The 21,209-nt window shown below is 43.3% G+C and overlaps 1 protein-coding gene across 3 annotated transcripts in view; it reads left to right on the top strand.

Moving 5' to 3' along the window:
* The window catches only part of ARID1A (AT-rich interaction domain 1A), a 129,198-nt gene extending 112,235 nt beyond the window's left edge, over window positions 1-16,963 (top strand). For all 3 annotated transcript variants that reach the window (XM_081202744.1, XM_081202745.1, XM_081202743.1), the window contains 10 exons: window positions 595-804; window positions 1,249-1,453; window positions 6,728-6,860; window positions 6,987-7,156; window positions 7,306-7,447; window positions 8,203-8,328; window positions 8,434-8,530; window positions 11,019-11,892; window positions 12,552-12,682; window positions 13,915-16,963. In XM_081202744.1, the coding sequence (XP_081058870.1) occupies window positions 595-804; window positions 1,249-1,453; window positions 6,728-6,860; window positions 6,987-7,156; window positions 7,306-7,447; window positions 8,203-8,328; window positions 8,434-8,530; window positions 11,019-11,892; window positions 12,552-12,682; window positions 13,915-15,627 (3,801 nt within the window). In that variant the 3' untranslated portion in view covers window positions 15,628-16,963. The remainder of the gene's footprint in view (window positions 1-594; window positions 805-1,248; window positions 1,454-6,727; window positions 6,861-6,986; window positions 7,157-7,305; window positions 7,448-8,202; window positions 8,329-8,433; window positions 8,531-11,018; window positions 11,893-12,551; window positions 12,683-13,914) is intronic.
* Window positions 16,964-21,209: the final 4,246 nt, after the last annotated feature.

The following is a 21,209-nucleotide window of genomic DNA, read 5'->3' as shown; positions in this document are numbered from 1 at the left end:
AAGAGTTTGGATTTGATATCCCGCTTTATCACTACCCTAAGGAGTCTCAAAGCTGCTAATAATCTCCTTTCCCCTTCTCCCCCATAACAAACACTCTGTGAGGTGAGTGAGGCTGAGAGACTTCAGAGAAGTGTGACTGGCCCAAGGTCACCCAGGAGCTATATGTGGAGGAGCAGGGACGCAAACCAGGTTCACCAGATTATGAGACTACCACTCTTAACCACTACACCACACTGGCTAGATTCATGACTAGTTCATGACCTGGCTATCATATTCTGAAATACTTGTGAAGTTTTCAGAGAGACAGCTGTACATATAATGCACTGCAGTAATGAAACCTGGATGTTACTAAACTGCAATGTCAATGTCATCTTTGCAGTAAAGGACCAGTTTGTAATTATTGTACAACTGATGTTAACCTAGATTTCCACAATGCACTTAAACTGAAGTAGGGTGGTTGCGCCTACATCAGAATGGTGTCATTGCTTTTCTCCCTGCGTTATGTGATGATATCCGAAGACCTACCTTTTCTCAGATTGCTTTTAAATTAATGTGTGATTCTCTACTCTGCTTCTTCCTCTCTTTTTTCTCTAGAAATCCAGCTCCTCTACTACTACAAATGAAAAGATTACTAAACTATATGAGCTGGGTGGTGAGCCAGAAAGAAAGATGTGGGTAGATCGCTATTTGGCTTTCACTGAAGAGAAAGCAATGGGCATGACCAATCTTCCAGCTGTGGGCCGGAAACCCCTAGACCTGTATCGGCTCTATGTCTCTGTGAAGGAGATTGGAGGGCTGACTCAAGTGAGTTAACTTAAGCTTGTATCTGTTAAGATTCCCTTTCTCAGGTCCGTCTTACACACAACACATGTTTATATATCTTATTAACCCTGGAGGAATGCACAAGGCCACATCTAATTCATAAATTCCCTGCCCGGATAAGCAAAATTCTTGATAGGTTGCTTCAGTTTTTTTATTCACATTACTACATCAGTTTGGGGTAATACTACTGTTAGTGCTCCCTCCCCTCTTGAACTTGTGTTTTTATATTTGCTTCGCTAAGATGGACAATAAATTGCTTATTGCTTTTTTTTAATCCTTTGTTATGAGGAAGGAAACTGGTGATTTATATTTGAGTTTCCTTACTTTCCTAAACACTACTTGAGAAGTGTATCACTTTGCCTGTGGCATGCTTTGGAAAGGAGATGTGACTTGGATTTAAAAGTTGGCTCTTCTGGCTTTGTGCAGGTTAACAAAAACAAGAAATGGCGTGAGTTAGCAACCAATTTGAATGTGGGTACCTCCAGCAGTGCAGCTAGCTCTCTGAAGAAGCAGTACATCCAGTGTCTCTATGCCTTTGAGTGTAAGATTGAGCGAGGAGAAGATCCTCCCCCAGACATCTTTGCAACTGATTCAAAGAAGTCACAACCCAAAATACAGCCTCCATCTCCAGGTGAGTCAACTTTGACTTCTGAAGTGTTGAATTCATCCTGTCTTGTAATGCCCAGATCAGGGTCTAGTAGGCCACACCCTGTATCAATATATCACAGTTGCTCAACAGGGTCCTTATTCTACCAGAATGTGGAACTGTGGCAGTTATATATTTTTAAAAGGCATATTTACAAATGTGATTTATCTAGGCAGCCTTTCTGCATTTGTAAAGGTGTTAGAGCATCGTTGAGAACTGGAGGTGGCTTTTGCCTGCTCCAGGCAGGGTAGCTCTTTCAGATAAAGGATGGCATGCTGGGATTGTACACTGATGTAGAGACAGTTGACTTTTCTTTCTGTAGTTCGCTTAAGACTTGAAAACGTCTTGCTGTATATCTCAAATTTGACACCTTGTTTTTTAGAACCCAAAAGTATGCTTTATAAGGCTGGAATGATAGATTTAGTGCTGATACGTTGTAGATTTCTCATGGGTTCATGGTTTGGATCAAAAATTTTGGTATCTAATCTTGAACTTGAGAAGACCTGGTTTCAACATATCATTCACTTCTTACGTATAATGTTGTGTCGTTACACAGCTGCCTGTACAATCACAACATGCTGCTCAGCTGAACGGGCCAAATATGTGTGCTAAATGTCTATTTTCTGTTAGTAGTCCTGTATCTCTGCAAACCACATAACTGTGACTTTTCCAGCAGCCTGGGATTGTTGCAGTGAAGGGTGGGACTAGTACGAGAAAAATGGGAACCAAGACTAACAATTGGCTTAAATACACTGCTACTGCTGTATTAATGTTCTTCAGCATACTAGCTGTCTTAATGTTTGAAGAGCTCTAATCCATATACTTGAATTTTTTTTTAAAAAGACTAATATCCACTACAAATTGGGCACTGTAAAAAAAAAAGTTTTTCTTTCTTCCCCACCCCTTCACTATAAAGGTAAGCACTGCTTTTTCTTAAGGCAACACTGCTGTGATTGAAGTTCTTTTGCTTTCATTTTTTACTTATGCTGACCAATCCTTGTTTCATGAAAATTTCTCAGAACTTTGATCATCTATTATACTCCTGGCCATATGTGGGGGGAGAAGGTGGGAATGTGAGCCCAAGGCTTATAGTGGCTCCTTCCTGCTCAGTAAAACATGGTTTAACATGACTTGCAAGCACGGCCACTGTGTTACTATCATGGTTGTGGAAATCGATGGGGGGCATATTAAAGAATTGTGACAAGGCAGCACTGTATGCCTGTAGCTACATTCTGAAGTAACTTCCTTCACAGCAGCATGATGGAGAACAGTTGACACGTCAGAGGTTTTGGGGGCTGACGTATCAAATAGGAGTGACATCCAGCAGCCAACTAAAAATGTATTAGGAGTTGTGTTACATAAGATCAGGTGATTTGTCCATCAAATCCAGTGTTGTCATCTCTGGCTGGCAGTGGTTCCAGGATGTCAGATGAGAACTTTCCCATTACCTGCTACATGATCCCTTTGACTAAACATGTCACAGGTTGATCCTGGGACCTTTGGTCCTCAAATCTAATTGGTGCCTACAAGAGTCTTAATTTGACCTGTGAGACTGTTTCCCTCAAGCCACATCCACTCGCTCCAAACCTGGCATCGTAAATGTCATGTGTGAGGTAGATAAATACTACAGAGGAACAACCAGGAGCCTTTGAATGAGCTCCTTCTTGTTCCTTGGCAAATGGGGCTTGTATTCATCGTATTTTGAATTGGATGGCAAATACAAGCTCTACTGGGATTGTTTCGACATGGGAGTTCCCAAGCAGAGCCAGTCCCTGCTAAAAGTGGGGCTTAAAGTCACAATCAGCTGGTTGGCATTGACTTCAAGCCCCAATTGGATTGACTGGGATCTGCGTTTGCTGTGCAGCTTGAGTCCAAGCCTCCTTGCAAAGGAAAAATGGATCACCTAATATCATGGTGATGGCATGCCTGTCAAAGTAGCTCAGCCAGAGGTGGCAGAACTCAGGATCTAGAACTCTGATCAGATCATATTCCTCACCCCCGTGCTGTACAATGAAGACGTACTATTCCACAAAACAATAGTCCCTCATTTGGAATCATTCTGTATATTTGAGCAGTCCAATACTGTTCGGTTGCTGAATGCACTAGCTGGGATTCAGTAAAAATATTACTGAGAGTAGTGATGTGCTCTTGCTCCCTTCTGGTGACCCAGTCTGAAATCCATTGCTGGAAGAGGACATGGTGGAAATTTGAGATAGACATCATAGGATCTGTACCTACCCTTTTCCTGCTGCTTTGTGCCACTTCTCTTGAGCAAATGGATATGCTTCCAGTCTTCTGCTCTCTGCAGTGTGAATCCTTTTCATATTCAAATACTGTGGCTGCTTATTCTGAGTAAATTTAGTGGAGGGGATGCATAGCAACAGCATCTTTTGAACCTGAACCTCCTGGACAGTAATTTTTGTTGTTGTGAGAAGGTGTGGTGACATGTTGCTTGGAGTATCCAAGTGACACACTATCTATCCCACACCACATGAGTGAGGGGATGCCCCTGTGGCAAATTATGTGATGGAGGCATCAGGGATACAGGTGTCATTTTGCCTGTCAACATTACGGTTTCATAGGGTTACCGTATTTTTCGCCCTATAGGACGCACTTTTCCCCCTCCAAAAATGGAGGGGAAATGTGTGTGCATCCCATGGGGTGAATGCAGGCTTTTGCTGAAGCCTGGAGAGCGAGAGGGGTCTGCGCAACCCTCGGGAGACCGGCGCGACTTCGCGCCGGTCTCCCGAGGACTGCGCAGAGCTGCCTGCAGCCCCGGACTTCGCGCAGCCCTAGGGAGCCCGGGGCGAAGTCGTGCCGGTCTCCTGAGGGCTGCGCAGAGCTGCATGCATTCCGAAGCCTGGGGCGCGCTGAAGAGCGCACCCGGGCTTCGCGCAGCTCTCCGCAAGCCTGGGGAAACCGGTGCGACTTCCCACCGGGCTTGCGGATAGCAGGCTGTTCTCGGGGCTGGGGTTGGGGGAAGCTCGGGATTCCCCCATGCCAGCCCCGCGCCTGGGGGGGGGAATATTTTTTTCCCCTTTATTTCCCCCCCCCAAAAAAAAACCTAGGTGCGTCCTATGGGGCGGTGCGCCCTATGGGGTGAAAAATACGGTATATCCAGTCGTAGTCCTGTTCAGGGTGGACCAATTGAAATTAATGCACATTATAAACTAAGGTCCATTAATTACAATAGGTCTGCTCTAGAACTATAAAACCCGTAATCTCTAACCCACCACCTCAAAAACAATTGTTGTAGGTTTCATTTGCTGCATTTGTTGTATACATCTTCTTATTGCATTTTTATTGTAAAGCCTCTCCAGGAAAGTTTGTTTGAAGGGTGAGGTTGTGTATGAATTTAAAAACTCACAAGTACATTAATTGGTGATAACACAACCAGCTCATTTTTGCTGTGTTGACCAACAACTGTAGTGGGACAGGAAACCATCAAACACTTGCGTTGCAATAATGCTGTTAACCTCCAAAGTGCCACAGTATTCCTTGTAGTTGCTGTGAGAGGCTACCATATCTAGCTCTCTAGAACTTATTACCCCTTTAAGAGGTGTACAGCTCCAAAAACTAGCTCTTGTCTGATTTACCTGCAGGCCTCTTTTAACTAAATGTCCTGTGTTGCTTTGGTTTCTGTTGGATTCTGTTGAAAAGCTAATGCTTGTGGCTGGAAAAAGCCATGTTCCTGTGGTTGGATGGGGCTGATCTGTGCACTTAGGGGTATATCTGAAGGGGTAAACTTGCAGTTACAGCAAACAGCTCGCTTGTGGCAGATGCCAGGGTTCTCCAGCCAGCAAACCCCCCCCCCCCTATTTATTGTGTGTGGGTTTGTGGTGCTAGGTCCTGATTTGCTTTGCCACTCTCCTTAAAGCATTTGTGGTGCTAAACAACTCCTTGCAGTGCTGCACAAGTAGTGTCTTGTGTGTTAGATGCTGCCTCCTGGACTGCTACAGCATAAGCTTGCGCTCTCTCTCCCCTCCACGATTCCCCCTCCCTTCCCCAATCCCTTTCAGCTTTTTTTGGCTCCTGGTTATGAATGAATGGCTGGCAACATGTGCCCTGGGAAGTGCAGCCAGTTAGGCTCGAATTCACAGTGTATGGAATTGGCATCCCTCCAGCAGTTTGTAAATTTGTGAGTTGGGAGGGACAGCAGGGGGTGGGGACGAACAACAAATGGCAGAGACACAGGGAATGTCTCGAAACCTCTTCCTGCTGATGTCAGTGTATTAGAATGCAGCAGCGACTTTGCTTGTTGGATTCCCAGGGGAACGGAATGGAGCTGAAAGGCTAATGAATGGGGAGAGGGTGTGAGGGGAGGGGTTATGAATGAAGCTCCCTGCTGGGCTTGCCTCTGCCCTTCCTTCTCAGGAGATGTCCCCAGACTGGGAGGGAGCAGCAGAGCAGAGGGAGAGGGTGCCAGGAAGGTGGGGCGTAAACAAACATGACCTGTAGCTGACCTCTAGAGGATTTTAATGAATAGCTGAAATGACTCATCAACTTGCAAGGCTGAGGCAAGGGATATCAGTGCCGAAAATGGTAACTAATGGAAACCTTAATTAAGAGTTTGGCTTTTGCTAGCTGCTAGGGGTGTATAAATCTGAGAGATGGCACCATTAGAGGCTGTGGTTGGCCTGGAACAGCAGAACTCAATAAACTGCACAGCTGGCTTTTTGATATTGTATACCTGGATTTTCATACAGTTTCCAGCGGTCTTGTGTCGAACAGTCCAGAGTAGCTGCTTGATCCCTTTTCCTTAGCCTTCTATAGAAGAATTTGTCTTGGACTTCCTGGGAAGGCTCCAATGGAGATGTCCTGTGCTGTGCTTTTAGAACCTTTTACTTGAGGCGCTTGAACTAGGAGTTAGGTGTTTAATCTGCCATCAACATGCCTTTCTTGGTCATGTGCAAAACTGGACCATACTGATGTGGAATTGCCTCCCTGCCTAAAGATGCAGTACAGAACATTGTTTCTCCTAGGAGACTTTGTTTTGTGGTCTAGTTCACAGCACTTTTCAGTTAAGCCTAGCAAATTTGGGTTAATAGTCACAGGCATTATGGTGTGTAGGAAAGAGCAAGTTCTGTTATAAAAATGATGACCATTGACTCCCAATATATCCTAGGATTTCAGGAAGTTGCACTTCCCTGTTCAAGAAGTACTACCTTTGAGAGTTTGCATTGCTATAAAATCCTTCAAGGTTTTTTCTTAATAGCTTCTATTTACCATGGAGCTGATGCCTCTCTTCTCTACTTGCAGCTGGTTCAGGCTCCATGCAGGGCCCTCAGACACCTCAGTCCACCAGTAGCTCCATGGCAGAAGGAGGAGACTTGAAGCCCCCAACTCCTGCATCTACGCCACACAGTCAAATGCCCCCTTTGCAAGGCATCAGGTATTCCACAGTCAACTTCCTACTACTGACAAATGCCTAAAGGCTGCTGTGCCTGGCCGTGGCTTTTCTAATAGATGGCATTGATTGACTTCCATGTTAAAACAGTTCCTCCTTTTGTTGGCTCAGGAGTAACTCAGTAGGCCTTCAGGACACCTTTCCCGATGGCAGTGATCCTACTTTCCAGAAGAGGAACTCCATGACTCCAAACCCAGGGTACCAGCCCAGCATGAATACTTCTGACATGATGGGTCGCATGTCCTATGAAACAAAGGATCCATATGGCAGTATGAGAAAAGGTGATGTTATCTTTCATACTATAGCACAGAGCCATTAAACTCTCTAATCCCATGAAAGGAGCTTTGGAACAAAATAGCTTTAATTTTATGTCCAATATAGCTTCATGTCTTCCTGCTGAAGATTGATGGTTTCCTTTCTCCACTTTCAGGAAGTGATCCCTTTATGTCCTCAGGGCAGGGCCCCAACAGTGGTATGGGTGATCCTTATAATCGTGCTACAGGTCCAGGGATGACTAATATGGCCATGGGGCAGAGGCAGCATTATCCTTATAGCCCTTATGAGAGAGTGAGGTGAGTATTCACCCTGGATGCATTGATTCTATTATTGATTGATTGATTTATCCATCCATTCCACCTTTCCCCCAGAACAAAGCAGTTCTCAAAAATGAAAACAGATACAGACTCTATGCTGCTATACCAAGCAAATCACAGTTATACAAATATTTGCTAAATGAACACAGCATTTTTCTCCCAGAAATATCAGTTTTCACAGAATTTATGTGTCTCAGGTTTGGGTTTACAGGTGAATATGTTTTTCAGGAGTATGTAAGTGGCAGGAGGGCTGGATATGGGCAAGACAGGCTTTGAAGGATTGTGGTGTTAGTGGAACAGGACTAGAAGATGTGACAGATGAGGTGATGGCTGGACTCTGTTTCCTGAACTATGGAGCCTTGCATGAGCAGCACCCCACCTTGTCAGACAAGGACTAGAAATTCTACAAGGAATGAGAGATTTAAAATTCTATACAAAATGTACAAGATTGTACAGAACTGCAGAAGGCAAAGAGAGCCCTGGTTCTGTAACATGCATTATATTTATTTGCAGTGGTGATTGTTCTGTTAGGTCAAGTATGGGGAAACAGTAGCCCTCCAGATGTTGGACTACAACTCTCACCATCCCTGGCCATGCTGACTGGGGATAATGGGAGTTTGGAGTCCAAAAACATCTGGAGGGCTGCAGGCTCCCCACCCCTGTGTTAGATTCTTTCTTTGTAGATGAGGGCTAGAATTGCTCATAGTGTGAGGGTGTGCTGTGTTTTCCTTCAGGACTGAAGCTGGAATGGGACCTGAAACCAATTTAGGAACCGGAACACCCCAGCCCAACATCATGCCTTCCACTCCTGATTCAGGGATGTACTCCCCAAGCCGATATCCTCAGCAGCCACAGCAGCGGTAGGTTCCAGTATGCCTCTATTGTGTCAGCAATGCAGTCACAATAGAATTCCATGGTGTTCTGTGCATCTGGGAAGAAAACTAATACTTTCATCTTTTCTGCAGACATGATTCCTATGGCAATCAATTTCCCACTCAAGGTACATCCTCCAGCAGCCCCTTTCCTAGCCAACAAACCACCCTATATCAGCCACAACAGCAGGTGAGCTCCCTGAGGTTTTGCAATTCAACTGATAAAAGATTGTGGTGGTTGCGACCTATGAGCAGTCACAGAAGGGAAGGATAGTACTGGTTTAGTTCAGTGTTTCTCAAAAGGAGTGGCATGAGAGGATGGCAAGTGCGGCGGGAAGATTCAAGGACAATCAAATTAACATTTGAATATTTCAGTGTAGTATTGTATCAAAATATTTGGGGGGGGGATTTACAATCAGAAACCGTATCCATGCCTCTATTCAAGATTATTGGCTCTGCAACATATTGTTGTGAACAGAGTATCTGCTCTGACAAATATGAAAGATCAAAAAGATGCAGGCTTCCTCAGCCTTGGCCCTCCAGATGTTTTTGGACTACAATTCCCACCATCCCTGACCACTGGTCCTGCTAGCTAGGGATCATGGGAATTGTAGGCCAAAAACATCTGGAGGGCCAAGGTTGAAGAAGCCTGGAAAAGAGAAACACTTCTTTGCATTGATGAAATGAAAGTTTGTTTTTCTCAAATTAGACATAATATAACTGATATTACCCTGCAAAAGCAAGCTTACACTTCTCTTTTTTTCCATTGCAAAATAATTTTATTAATTTCCAACTCATTGTACATTTTATCCATAATACAACAAATCATATCCGTTTTAGACTTCCTTCAACGTCGCTAACAATCATTCGTAGTTATCCCTTTTGTACACATTTCATTCTTTCATATTGCCATTTGTTCCACCCTTCCCTCATTATTTCTACAAAACAATATTTGTTAAATCTTTACAGCGCCTCTTTGAACCCCACTAGCGTTGTATTTACACCACAGTTATTTTCCAGATAACCCACAAATTTCTCCCAGTCCTTAATAAATTTTTGATCTTTGGTATATCTGATTTTCCCTGTTAGTTTATCCAATTCTGCATATTCTGTCAATGAAATGAAAGTTTGTTTTTCTCAAATTAGACATAATATAACTGATATTACCCTGCAAAAGCAAGCTTACACTTCTCATTGAGTTTGTATACATACTTAAGCTACATATGTAAAAGGCTCGTTTATAATTATATCATGTTCTTATGTAGCTGTGTTGTTTTATGCTTTCTTGATTTCCTATGATCGTATTATAAAGTAGTTGTGTTCTGTGTTAAATCAAGCACTGCTAGTTGTTTCTTCTTTTCCAATGTATTTCTTATCAATAAAAAATTTGGTGTGGTATGATAAAAAATTATCCTGAAAGTGTGGCCCAGAGAAACATTTTTGAGAGCCACTGGTTTAGTTTAACAAATGCTGGGATTTCCTGGCTGAAAGGGGGAAGGGGGTGGTCTTCCAAAGCACACCTGAGTTGTCCAGAACTGTTCCCATATTTGTTCTAGATCTCCAGGCCTTAATTGGGCTTTGCCTCTATTGTGCTGTGGATTTTGCAGAGGGAACTTAAACATATTCATGCTAAACAAAGAATCTTTTCTGTTAGTTGAGAACTAACTTTCTAACTTATCTGCAAAAATATTATCTTAAAATGTAGCTGAGCTAAATCAAATCGTAGTTCAGGAAATTTAGGGTAGGTGTCCACCCCTGAAAGATCTCCCTTTTGTATAGAATTCAGTTTCTGTATTTCTTAATATACATAATCACAGTGTAATTTTGTGTACAGGGTTCTCTTTCAGTCTTGGCAGTATATATGACTCCTGTCTTCTTATTTGAGGTCAAAGCTGGAATATAATCATGTCTCACTTGGATGAGAAGGTCTTTACAGTTGTAAAGCTTGGTCTATAACCAAAAAATCCAGGATTTGATTATTCTTATAGCTTTGCCTTAATAATGTTACCATAGCAGGATACTTGAAGGTTGAAATATTAATAATAAAAGCCCTGTTATAGAAGCTTAATCGGCTGTTTTCAATGGGCACCTTTTACTCTTTTTATTTTTGGCATAACTCTGCACACTCTTATCTTGCCATAGACCCCTTGCCACAAATCATTTCTATTGTCTGGAGCCAGCCATGTGGCTGTAGTCAAATTTGCAGTTACTGATGTGATCAAGTACAGTAGGCCCTGGTGAGCAAGGCTTATGAAAACCAGCATCATGTTAAATTGCATCCAGTCCCCAGTCTTAGACTTGATAGTGTTTGTGTTTTCCCCTCCTAGTATATAAAGGAAACCATGGCCATCTCCAAAGTGCTTTGATATAGTCCTGTATACGGCAAGAGAGGGAGGCAAAATAAGGTTAGCTTTCAATGTACTTTATTGAAAACCTCTTCCAGCCTGAACCAGTTATACAACATATTCTGTACACAGAGTACAGCTGTTCATTTTGGACAAGGAGATAATCAGGTTTGAAGCTTCTAGTACCAAACCCTGGTACACCAGAGAACAGTTCTGAGTAGGATGAGAGGAAACTGATGACTTCATGCTGTTCTGTGAATGCTGTAGGTTCCTGCCCATAATCTCTTAGAATGAGAGCCACTTATGAATTGCCAGCTTTTGTTTTCTTTCCAGAATTATAAGCGACCGATGGATGGCAACTATGGCCCCCCAGCCAAACGACACGAAGGGGAACTGTACAATGTACCGTACAGCACAGGCCAGGGACAGGCTCAACAGCAGCTGCCTCCGGCACAAACCCAACAACCAAGCCAGCAGCAAACTGCTCAGCCTTCTTCACAGCAGGAAATCTATAACCAGTATCCAAACACATACCCTGCCACAGATCGCCGACCTGCTGCTGGGCCACAGAACCAGTTCCCATTCCAGTTTGTCAGAGAGAGGGTCTCTGCTCCCCCAGGCTCTAGCACACAGCAGAATATTGCTCCTCAAATGATGGGTGGGCCCATACAGTCCACTCCAGAGGGCCCACAGCAAGGCACCATGTGGCAAGGGCGTAACGAGATGAGCTACAGCTACCCCAACCGGCAGAGTACTGGTTCTGCACCCCAGGGTCCTGCATATCACGGAGTGAATCGAACAGATGAAATGCTACATCCGGATCAGAGGGTTAATCACGAAGGACCGTGGCCTTCTCATGGAAACCGCCAGCCTCCTTATGGGCCCTCTGCCCCTGTGCCCCCAATGACAAGGCCGCCCCAGCCCAACTACCAGACCCAACCCAGCATGCAGAATCACATTCCTCAGGTATCTAGTCCAGCACCTCTTCCCAGACCGGTGGAAAACCGCACCTCTCCAAGTAAATCTCCATTCCTGCACTCAGGAATGAAGATGCAAAAGGCAGGGCCTCCTGTCCCTGCCTCACATATAACACCAGCAGCTGTACAACCTCCTATGATACGACGGGACATCACATTCCCACCTGGATCAGTGGAAGCTGCACAGCCTGTGATGAAACAAAGACGACGTCTGACCACAAAAGATATTGGTAATTGAGCTCTCATTCCCTTGAGTTGATGGGAGAGTGGTGTGTGCCAGACCACAAGGCACCCTTTGGTGTATCATGCAGGGATTTGGAACCTACAGCCTGAGGGGCTGCATTCACTTGTGGGCAATCTTCCAGGGACCACACATCCGGGGGGTGGGGGTTGGACACACACCACTCCATCCAGGCAAGCAAGAGGTATTATTACAATTCAAGGGCACATTCCAACCAGGTAAGATCACTAGAGGAGGACACAGAGCAGAGCCAATGAGGGGTGTGTCATGGGCAGAGAAGGGCCAATGAGGGTTGTCAAGCCTGGAGGCCTGGAGTTCCTCAGTGCTACATTATTATGAGGGAAAGGACTCTTAGATTGGAAATAGATGGTCTTGGTTGCTGTGGTTATGTCTAGTATCCCTTCATGTGCTGGATGCAATCCACAGGGAATTTTGCAAACCTAATGGAAATCATTGGGAGCCATGCAAGAGCTTTCTTAGATTTGTGCAAGGGTGATTCCTTATGGATTGAGAATTCAAGTCTAGTCCACCTGGCTGGGTGACTTGCTTTTGGTTCTTGTACAATGTAGAAAGCAGGATTCAGGGACAGGTTTGGTTTCATTTCATTCTGGGAGTTCAAATTGCATCAAATGTGTTTCTATGTTGCAGGAACACCTGAAGCTTGGAGAGTAATGATGTCTCTGAAATCTGGGTTATTGGCTGAAAGTACATGGGCGCTGGATACCATAAACATTCTGCTGTATGATGACAACAGCATAATGACCTTCAACCTTAGCCAGGTGAGTTGACACCTCCAGGAGACAGGGCTTTGAAATTTAAAAGTGGAATTGAAAGACACGAGCAAAAGATTAACATAGAAATGTGACTAAAGTTTGGGCTGTGTGTATTCTGCATAGTGTGGAATTCAGCATCTTGAGAGTCATTTAATGTCCTTAGGGCTGAAATATTAGGCTTGATATCTTTGAGGGTGGATAGGGCTTCCAGAAATCAGGCCATATGGTTTCCTGTCTTTGCTTCTTGTCCTTCTGTATGACTAGAAGTAACAAAGTTATATAAAGTATGTAAATCTAGACAAATTTGCATTACTTAACTGGTATCTGTATCTGTGCAGAATGTTAACTGTTGGATGTAAGTGCACACAATTTTTTCTTATCGGTGAAATTTTAAGTGCTGGGGCATTATTATTATTATTATTATTATTATTATTATTATTATTATTATTATTATTATTATTTCAATTTATACACCACCCTATACCTGGAGGTCTCAGGGCGGTTCACAAACAATCTTGGTGGTTCACAAACATGGTGAAGAGTGGATAAGACAAAACAACAATAACAACACCGCAGCCCAGGACCTACTAGGGTTAGGATATGTGAGTTAATACATACAAAGACCCAAACAATTTACTTGGGGCATTAGTCCACAAAAGCCTTAGTCCACTTTATCAGAGGTCCTGATATACAGGGCATTTATTCATAAAAGCTATATTAAATTTGTTGACTCTTTAAAGGTTGTTCAAGACATTCTGGTTGTAGTGCAACAGACTAACATTGAAAGTTTTGATTATATTTTAGCATATGCATTTCAACTTACAGGTTTGAAACTAGGCTCAGATGTAACATAATACTATGGTTTGGTGCTACATGAATGAACCTAGAACTTGTGCACTTACTTTTTCCATTGGGTCCTGCGATTGTTCCCCTCCCTTGTTTGTTTGCAGCAAGCCATATTTTTCCATTATGTCTGAATTGGCAAACTATGGTTTGCACTTGTCATTCAAACTATGGTAAAACCCTGGTTTCTAGGGCAAGTGCAGACCAGAATTGTAAACAAAGGTTTGAGCATGGTTTTCAAGCAGTTTTCCAGTTTGGATGTAATGACAATATGTGGTTTTGACACAAACGGGAGAAAGAACTATGATTTGGCATTATGTCTGAATTGGGCCAAAGTTGTCTTCAGGGGCAAGAAAATGTTGCAGTTTCTTATTTCATGTTCTGTTCCCTTGCAGCTGCCTGGGTTGTTGGAGCTACTAGTGGAATATTTCCGACGATGCCTGATAGAAATATTTGGAATCCTGAAGGAATATGAGGTGGGAGATCCAGGACAAAGAACACTATTGGATCCTGAGAGGGTCAGCAAATCTTCGAGTCCTCCTCCTGAAGAGGGGGATAAAGAGGAGCCACAGAGTCCTAACTGTGAGGAGGAAGAGGAAGGGGAGGAGGAGGCTGCCTTTGCAAATAAAGCCACAGCGCCTCTTGAGAGCAATGAGGAAAAGCTAGTCAGTAAATTTGACAAGCTTCCAGTCAAGATAGTGCAGAAGAATGACCCATTTGTGGTAGATTATTCTGACAAACTTGGCCGGGTACAGGAATTTGAGAGCGGGCTGCTGCACTGGCGGATTGGTGGGGGAGACACCACTGAACACATTCAGACCCACTTTGAAAGCAAAATGGAGCTGTCGTTGACTCACAAGCGAGCTCCTTGCAACTCTGTTTTGCGAAAACATTCTGTAGCTGAGAGCAACCCAGTCACCCGAGAGGGAGTATCCCCTCCATCTGACAGTCCTCCGGAGAAAAGGATAACGGCTACCATGGACGACATGCTTTCAGCACGACCCAGCTCATTGGCAGAGGAGGAGGGAGTAAGAAATGTGGAGGTGGCAAAGGAAAGCGGTAAATTCCCATTTGGCATTAGTCCAGCTCAGAGCCACAGAAACATACAAATCCTGGAGGACGAACCTCACAGTAAAGACGAGACGCCCCTCTGCACACTTCTAGACTGGCAGGATTCGTTGTCTAAACGTTGCGTCTGTGTGTCTAACATCATCAGGAGTTTATCATTTGTGCCAGGCAATGACTTTGAGATGTCTAAACACCCTGGTCTGCTGCTGATCTTAGGGAAACTGATTCTCCTGCATCATAAGCATCCAGAACGCAAACAGGCGCCACTGACATATGAGAAAGAAGAGGAGCAGGACCAAGGAGTGAGCTGCAACAAAGTGGAGTGGTGGTGGGACTGCTTGGAGATGCTGCGTGAAAACACTTTGGTCACATTGGCCAACATCTCTGGCCAGCTGGACCTTTCACCATACCCTGAGAGCATCTGTTTGCCTATCCTAGATGGACTCCTCCATTGGGCAGTGTGTCCTTCAGCAGAAGCCCAAGATCCTTTTCCAACCCTGGGGCCTAATGCTGTCCTCTCCCCTCAAAGACTGGTTTTGGAAACCCTCAGTAAACTCAGCATCCAGGATAACAATGTGGATTTGATCCTTGCAACGCCACCCTTCAGTCGCTTGGAGAAACTCTACAGCACCATGGTGCGTTTCCTTAGTGACCGAAAGAACCCGGTGTGTCGGGAGATGGCTGTGGTACTACTGGCCAACTTGGCGCAGGGCGACAGCTTGGCAGCTAGAGCCATTGCTGTGCAGAAGGGCAGCATTGGCAACTTGTTAGGCTTCTTGGAGGACAGCCTGGCAGCCACTCAGTTTCAACAGAGCCAAGCCAGTTTGATGCACATGCAGAACCCTCCCTTTGAGCCGACCAGTGTGGACATGATGCGTCGGGCAGCTCGAGCGCTGCTCGCCCTGGCCAAAGTGGACGAGAACCACTCTGAGTTCACGTTATATGAGTCACGGCTGTTGGACATCTCCGTGTCACCTCTGATGAACTCGTTGGTTTCACAAGTTATTTGTGATGTACTGTTTTTAATTGGCCAGTCATGACAGCCGTGGGATGCCTATACCCCCTGTGTGCGTGTGTGTGAGTGGAGGACTTAGAAACTGATTGTTGCCCTTTATTTATGCAAAACCACCTCAGAATCCACTGTCTGCCCTGCGCTGTCCTGCTTCTACCTTGGGGAAAAAGATATTCCCCCTTCCCTCACCTCTGCCCTTCAGATCTGTCCTAAACCCCTGTTCAAGGAGACAAAGTTCTGCCTACATTAAAAAAAAAAGACTTTTTTTATTTTAACCAAAGTTGCTGTTGTTTACAGTGAGTTTGGGGAAAACAACTTTGTCCTGTTACCGCATCAACAGGCGCTACTTTCATAACTGTTTTTAATGGTAAACTCTGAAGGACAAAAAAAGTGACTGCTGAACTCTTGTGTGGTTTATCGTTGTACATTCACAATCTTGCAGGAACCAAGAAGCTACCAGTTGTTAACAGACCTTGTCCAATGGAGGCCTGTGCAGTAGAGTGTAGAACTTCATGTACTGTACACCTTAAACTGTAAACATACTGTAATAATGTCTCACATTGAAGAAGAAAAAAAGCTGGATCAGCAGCAAGCTGTAGTTTTTAAAAATGTTTTTAGTTAATGTTGAGGAGAAAAAAAGGCTTTTCCCCCAAAGTATCATGTGTGAACCTACAACACCCTGACCTCTTTCTCTCTTCCTCCTTGATTGTATGAATAACCCTGAGATCACCTCTTAGAACTGGTTTTAACCTTTAGCTGCAGCCTCATGGCTGCCACGTGTGTATATATATATGACGTTGTACATTGCACATGCCCTCAGACTCCTTGCAGTTTTGTTCCCCTTCTCCCTGCACCCCTTTATAGTATGACGAGTTAAACGAGTTGATGACCTGCAAAAGCGAGACACCAATTATTTAATCTCTTGCCAGACATCTCTCTCTCTCTCTCTCTCTCTCTCTCTTTCTTTCTTTCTTTCTTTCTTTCTCTTTCTCTATTTCTCTCTCTCTTTCTCTCTCTGGAGGATGCTGTACAGGTCTCTGTGTATAAAGTCATTGCTGTCTCAGCAGCCAATCAACTTATAGTTTTATTTTTCCTGGGGTTTTTTTGTTTTTTGTTTTTCTTTCTAATCGAGGTGTGAAAAAGTTCTAGGTTCAGTTGAAGTTCCTGATGAAGAAACACAATTGAGATTTTTCAGTGATGAATTCTGCATATTTGTATTTCAGACGATGTAGCTAAAAAAAAAACTTGATGTAAATTCCTCCCTTTTTTCCTTTTTTGGCTTAATGAATATCATTTATTCAGTATGAAATCTTTATACTATATGTTCCACGTGTTAAGAATAAATGTACATTAAATCTTGGTAAGATGTTTGTGAGGGTTTTCATTTTTGAATGGCCCAAAAGGCCGCCTAGTGGGATAATCCACACTTCTAATTTGGATTGATTTCATAAATGTAAATTGTATTTCTAAAAAGAAAAAAAATGACTCCTGGGTTAAAGGAAGAGACTGCCCACTTCCAAAGGGAAATACGTGGGATTTCTGTTTTGAAATCAGGAAACATTTGTTGCTTTGAAGATTAGAAAAGTAAGCAGTTTTTGATTTTGGAAGAGTTTTTACCTTAACTTTAAACACCTTCTGCCTGAGGGCCCCAAAGTGTGCCTGCCATGTTGCTAAGAATTTATAAATCAGTCCTGTTCATGACATCTACAGGTGTTGAAAAGGTAGGTAGTGGCGGGTAAAAAATACAGAATATATGGATAAATCTCCCTCACTCCTAGTTCTGTGTTTCTGAAACGAGGTCAGTTTCTTTGACCCTGTTGGAAATGGTAATAAGCAACTTTCATAAAGAACAGGGATTTGCAAACTATTTCAGCAGGGGGCTGGTCCACTGTCCCTGAGACCTTGTGGAGGGCCAGACTATATTTTGAAGGGAAAAAACGAACGAATTCCTATGCCCCACAAATAACCCAGAGATGCATTTTAAATAAAAGCACACATTCTATTCATGTAAAAATACGCTGATTCCAAGACCGTCCGTGGGCCGGATTGAGAAGGCGATTGGGCCGGATCCAGCCCTCAAGCTTTAGTTTGCCTACCCATGATAAAGAACAACAAGAAATACAGTAAAGCACTTTTCCAGGTTAAAAGCTGCTATAAATTTACATAAGTCTGTGAAGCCAGTATTAACAGAGCTTTGCGAATTAGTAGCTAAATTTGTGACCTGTCCTTCTACATAACAGTAATGGAGCTTTTCCCCCTCCTCCCCTTTTGTTTCCCCAAAACGTTTCTTGGGAGGTCAGGAGAACCCCCAGAACAGCACACGAAGGGAGAAGAGGGCAGGTTGTTCAGGCAAGCAGACATGTTTGCGCTGATGCTGCAGTCTGCTTAGTGCTGCATTGAGTTACTATTAAGAATAAATACTCCATTTATATCCCTCCCTTTTCCTCCCATAGGAACCCAAGTGTACAATGTGGGGTGGGAAGGACAGTTAAGGATAAAGTGCTTGAAAAAGAGATAAAAGCATAATAATAGATATTTAATATTCCATAACCTTAAATAAACACGGCAAACACATATTACTAAAGCACTCCTGTACTCTGCACATGCCAATTTAAAATGGGTACTCCTTTGCTTAATTGGACAGACATGTTTCAGCTTTGAGTCTTCATCAGTGGTCAAGCATAGATAATTCTTAGGCTTTAGAATAAGAAATTACAGTGGTACCTCGGGTTAAGTATTTAATTCGTTCCAGAGGTCCGTTCTTAACCTGAAACTGTTCTTAACCTGAAGCACCACTTTAGCTAATGGGACCTCCTCCTGCTGCCACACCGCTGGAGCACGATTTCTGTTCTCATCCCGAAGCAAAGTTCTTAACCCGAGGGACTATTTCTGGGTTAGTGGAATCTGTAACCTGAAGCGTATGTAACCCGAGGTACCAATGTATTAGGTAAAGGTAAAGGGACCCCTGACCGTTAGGTCCAGTCGTGAAATTATTACCTGGAACATAAATGAGGGTTATCCAGTTGCAGCATTCTGTCAATACCACATCCAGTGTACATGTTTCTTAGTATGACTAACATTGGATACAACCCTATACAGTGGTGCCCCGCAAGACGAATGCCTCACAAGACAAAAAACTCGCTAGACGAAAGGTTTTTTCATTCGCGATTTGCCTCGCAAGACGAATTTCCCTATGGGCTTGCTTCGCAAGACGAAAACTTCTTGCGACTTTGTTAAACCGTTTAAACCGTGCTTCGCAAGACGAAAAATTCGTTAGACGGCAAAAATTGCGGAACGAATTAATTTCGTCTTGCGGGGCACCACTGTATTAATTTATTTAGTGACCTATCTTCAGACCACTGTGTCTCAGAGGGGCTAACAATGTAAAATACAAGTAGCTTGGATCAACTAGACTAAGCTAGCTGCACTTAGCCTCTGTTGAAATCTGGCACTTTAGCCACAACTTTTAAGTTTTCACATTGATTTCAATAAGGTCCAAATGTGACTAATTTGACAGTTTGGTACCTCTGTGTACACGTTAAATTAAGGATTATTTTCAAATACTGTTAGAAATATTTCAGATAGTTAGAAATATTTGGTTGAGTACAAATACAATACAGAGCAAGTCATCATATTTCTGATTTCTAAACTAAAGCCATAGCACAGAGGTACCAAACTGTCAAATTAGTCACATTTGGACCTTATTGAAATCAATGTGAAAACTTAAAAGTTGTGGCTAAAGTGCCACAGATTTCAACAGAGGCTAAGTGCAGCTAGCTTAGTCTAGTTGATCCAAGCTACTTGTATTTTACATTGTTAGCCCCTCTGAGAAACAGTGGTCTGAAGAAGATAGGTCACTAAATAAATTAATATAGGGTTGTATCCAATGTTAGTCATACTAAGAAACAGGCTTATTGAAATGAATGGACATGACTAACATATGCCCATTGGTTTCAATGTGTCTACTCTGATTAGAACTTTGTTGGCTTGGCTACAACCCATATAGTCTTACCTTAGAGGCAGAGAGATTTCCCTCCTACCTCATGAGGATGAAAACAAAACCTTGCAGGCAAAAAAAAGAGGATAATTGTTCAAGCTCATTGAATATCTAAGACCTTGATAAATCTAGCTTAAAACAAAAAAAATGTATTATATTTGCATCCTTCCCTTTCAGGAGTTCTGGGAGTTGCATACCAGCTTTCCTATTTAGTTGATACAGCTGAGAGAAGTTAAGAAGGTCTCTGCTGGATCAAATAATCCAACAATGGCCAACCAGATGCTGTTGGGAAGCCCACAAGCTGGGCATGGAAACAGCAGCTCTCTCCTATTGTTGTTCCCCAGCAACTGGTATTTACTGGTATCATGTTTTGGACTTGGGAGTTTCCCTAAAACAGTCAAAACCGGTAGTCTATGACTAAGACATCATCCATGAATTTGCTCCTCTTTAAAGCCATCAAATGTTAGTGGCAGTGAAGTTCAGGGGTCTACAGAGGATAACTGAACAGAGGATTTGAGCTCTGGTTTTCTCATTTTCATCCAACACTGTCCACTACACCACTCTTGTCTCTTTTATGTGCTCCACTTCCTAGGTTTTCCACTGTAAGCTCTGCACCAACTTTTTGTAGTCAACTAAGCTACTCAGAGTAGGCCCACTGAAATTCATAGACCTGTCATGTCCATTAATGGGTCTAAACTGAGTATGACTAATGTTGGATCCAACCTTGTATGGGGACACGGGTGGCACTGTGGTCTAAACCACCAAGCCTCTTGGGCTTGCCAATCGTTAGGTTGGCAGTTTGAATATGCAGATGGGGTGAGCTCCCATTGCTCTGTCCCAGCTCCTGTCAACCTAGCAGTTTGAAAGCATACTAGCACGAGTAGATAAGTAGGTACTGCTGCAGTAAGAAGTGCGGTCTGGCACTAGTCATGGTGTTCCATGTGCCAGAAGTGGTTTAGTCATGCTGGCCACATGACCCAGAAAAGCTGTCTGTGGTCAGACGCTGGCTCCCTCGGCCTGCAAGCAGAGTGCCATACCCCATAGTGGAATTTGACTGGACTTAACTGTCCAGGGGTCCTTTACCTTTAACCTTTGCAACCTTCTTGTCTCTTCCACCTGTTTTGCCACAGAAGAGCCAATCTCCACATTTGAATTGTTTTGTACTGAAGCCAATGAAATTTTTAATGTGATTATAAATGGCACTAAAGGAAGTTGAATTGATAGAACAAAGGTGTCCTTAGCTTCCAAAGTCAACCCTGAAGCCAAAAGAATATCAGGCCTCCACTCTTGGATAACGAATAAAATAATGTCTTATGGTGTTCTGCAGAACCATCATAAGGCAAAGAGGAGAGAATATAGCCACATAGTCCTTTTTTTGTCATTGCTGCTTGTGGATCATGTTATCAGTGGATTGTTCTCGGGGTTCCTCCCTGTCCCCTACTTGTGTTATGAAGAAAATGTTTAGATCTGATCATGCTTGATTATCTTGTTCTCAGAGATGGATATGAATTGTGAACTAGTTGCAAAGGGCACTTGCTCTTCTGTGTAAATGACAGCAATCATCTCTTAAATCCTTGGAGAAGATGGTTGCTAATGCTATGTGGAAAGTGCCT

The sequence above is a fragment of the Podarcis bocagei genome (genome assembly GCF_964188305.1).
Source record: "Podarcis bocagei genome assembly, chromosome: 7".
NCBI classification, from domain to species: Eukaryota; Metazoa; Chordata; class Lepidosauria; order Squamata; family Lacertidae; genus Podarcis; species Podarcis bocagei.
This window is presented reverse-complemented; position numbering and strand designations above follow the sequence as displayed.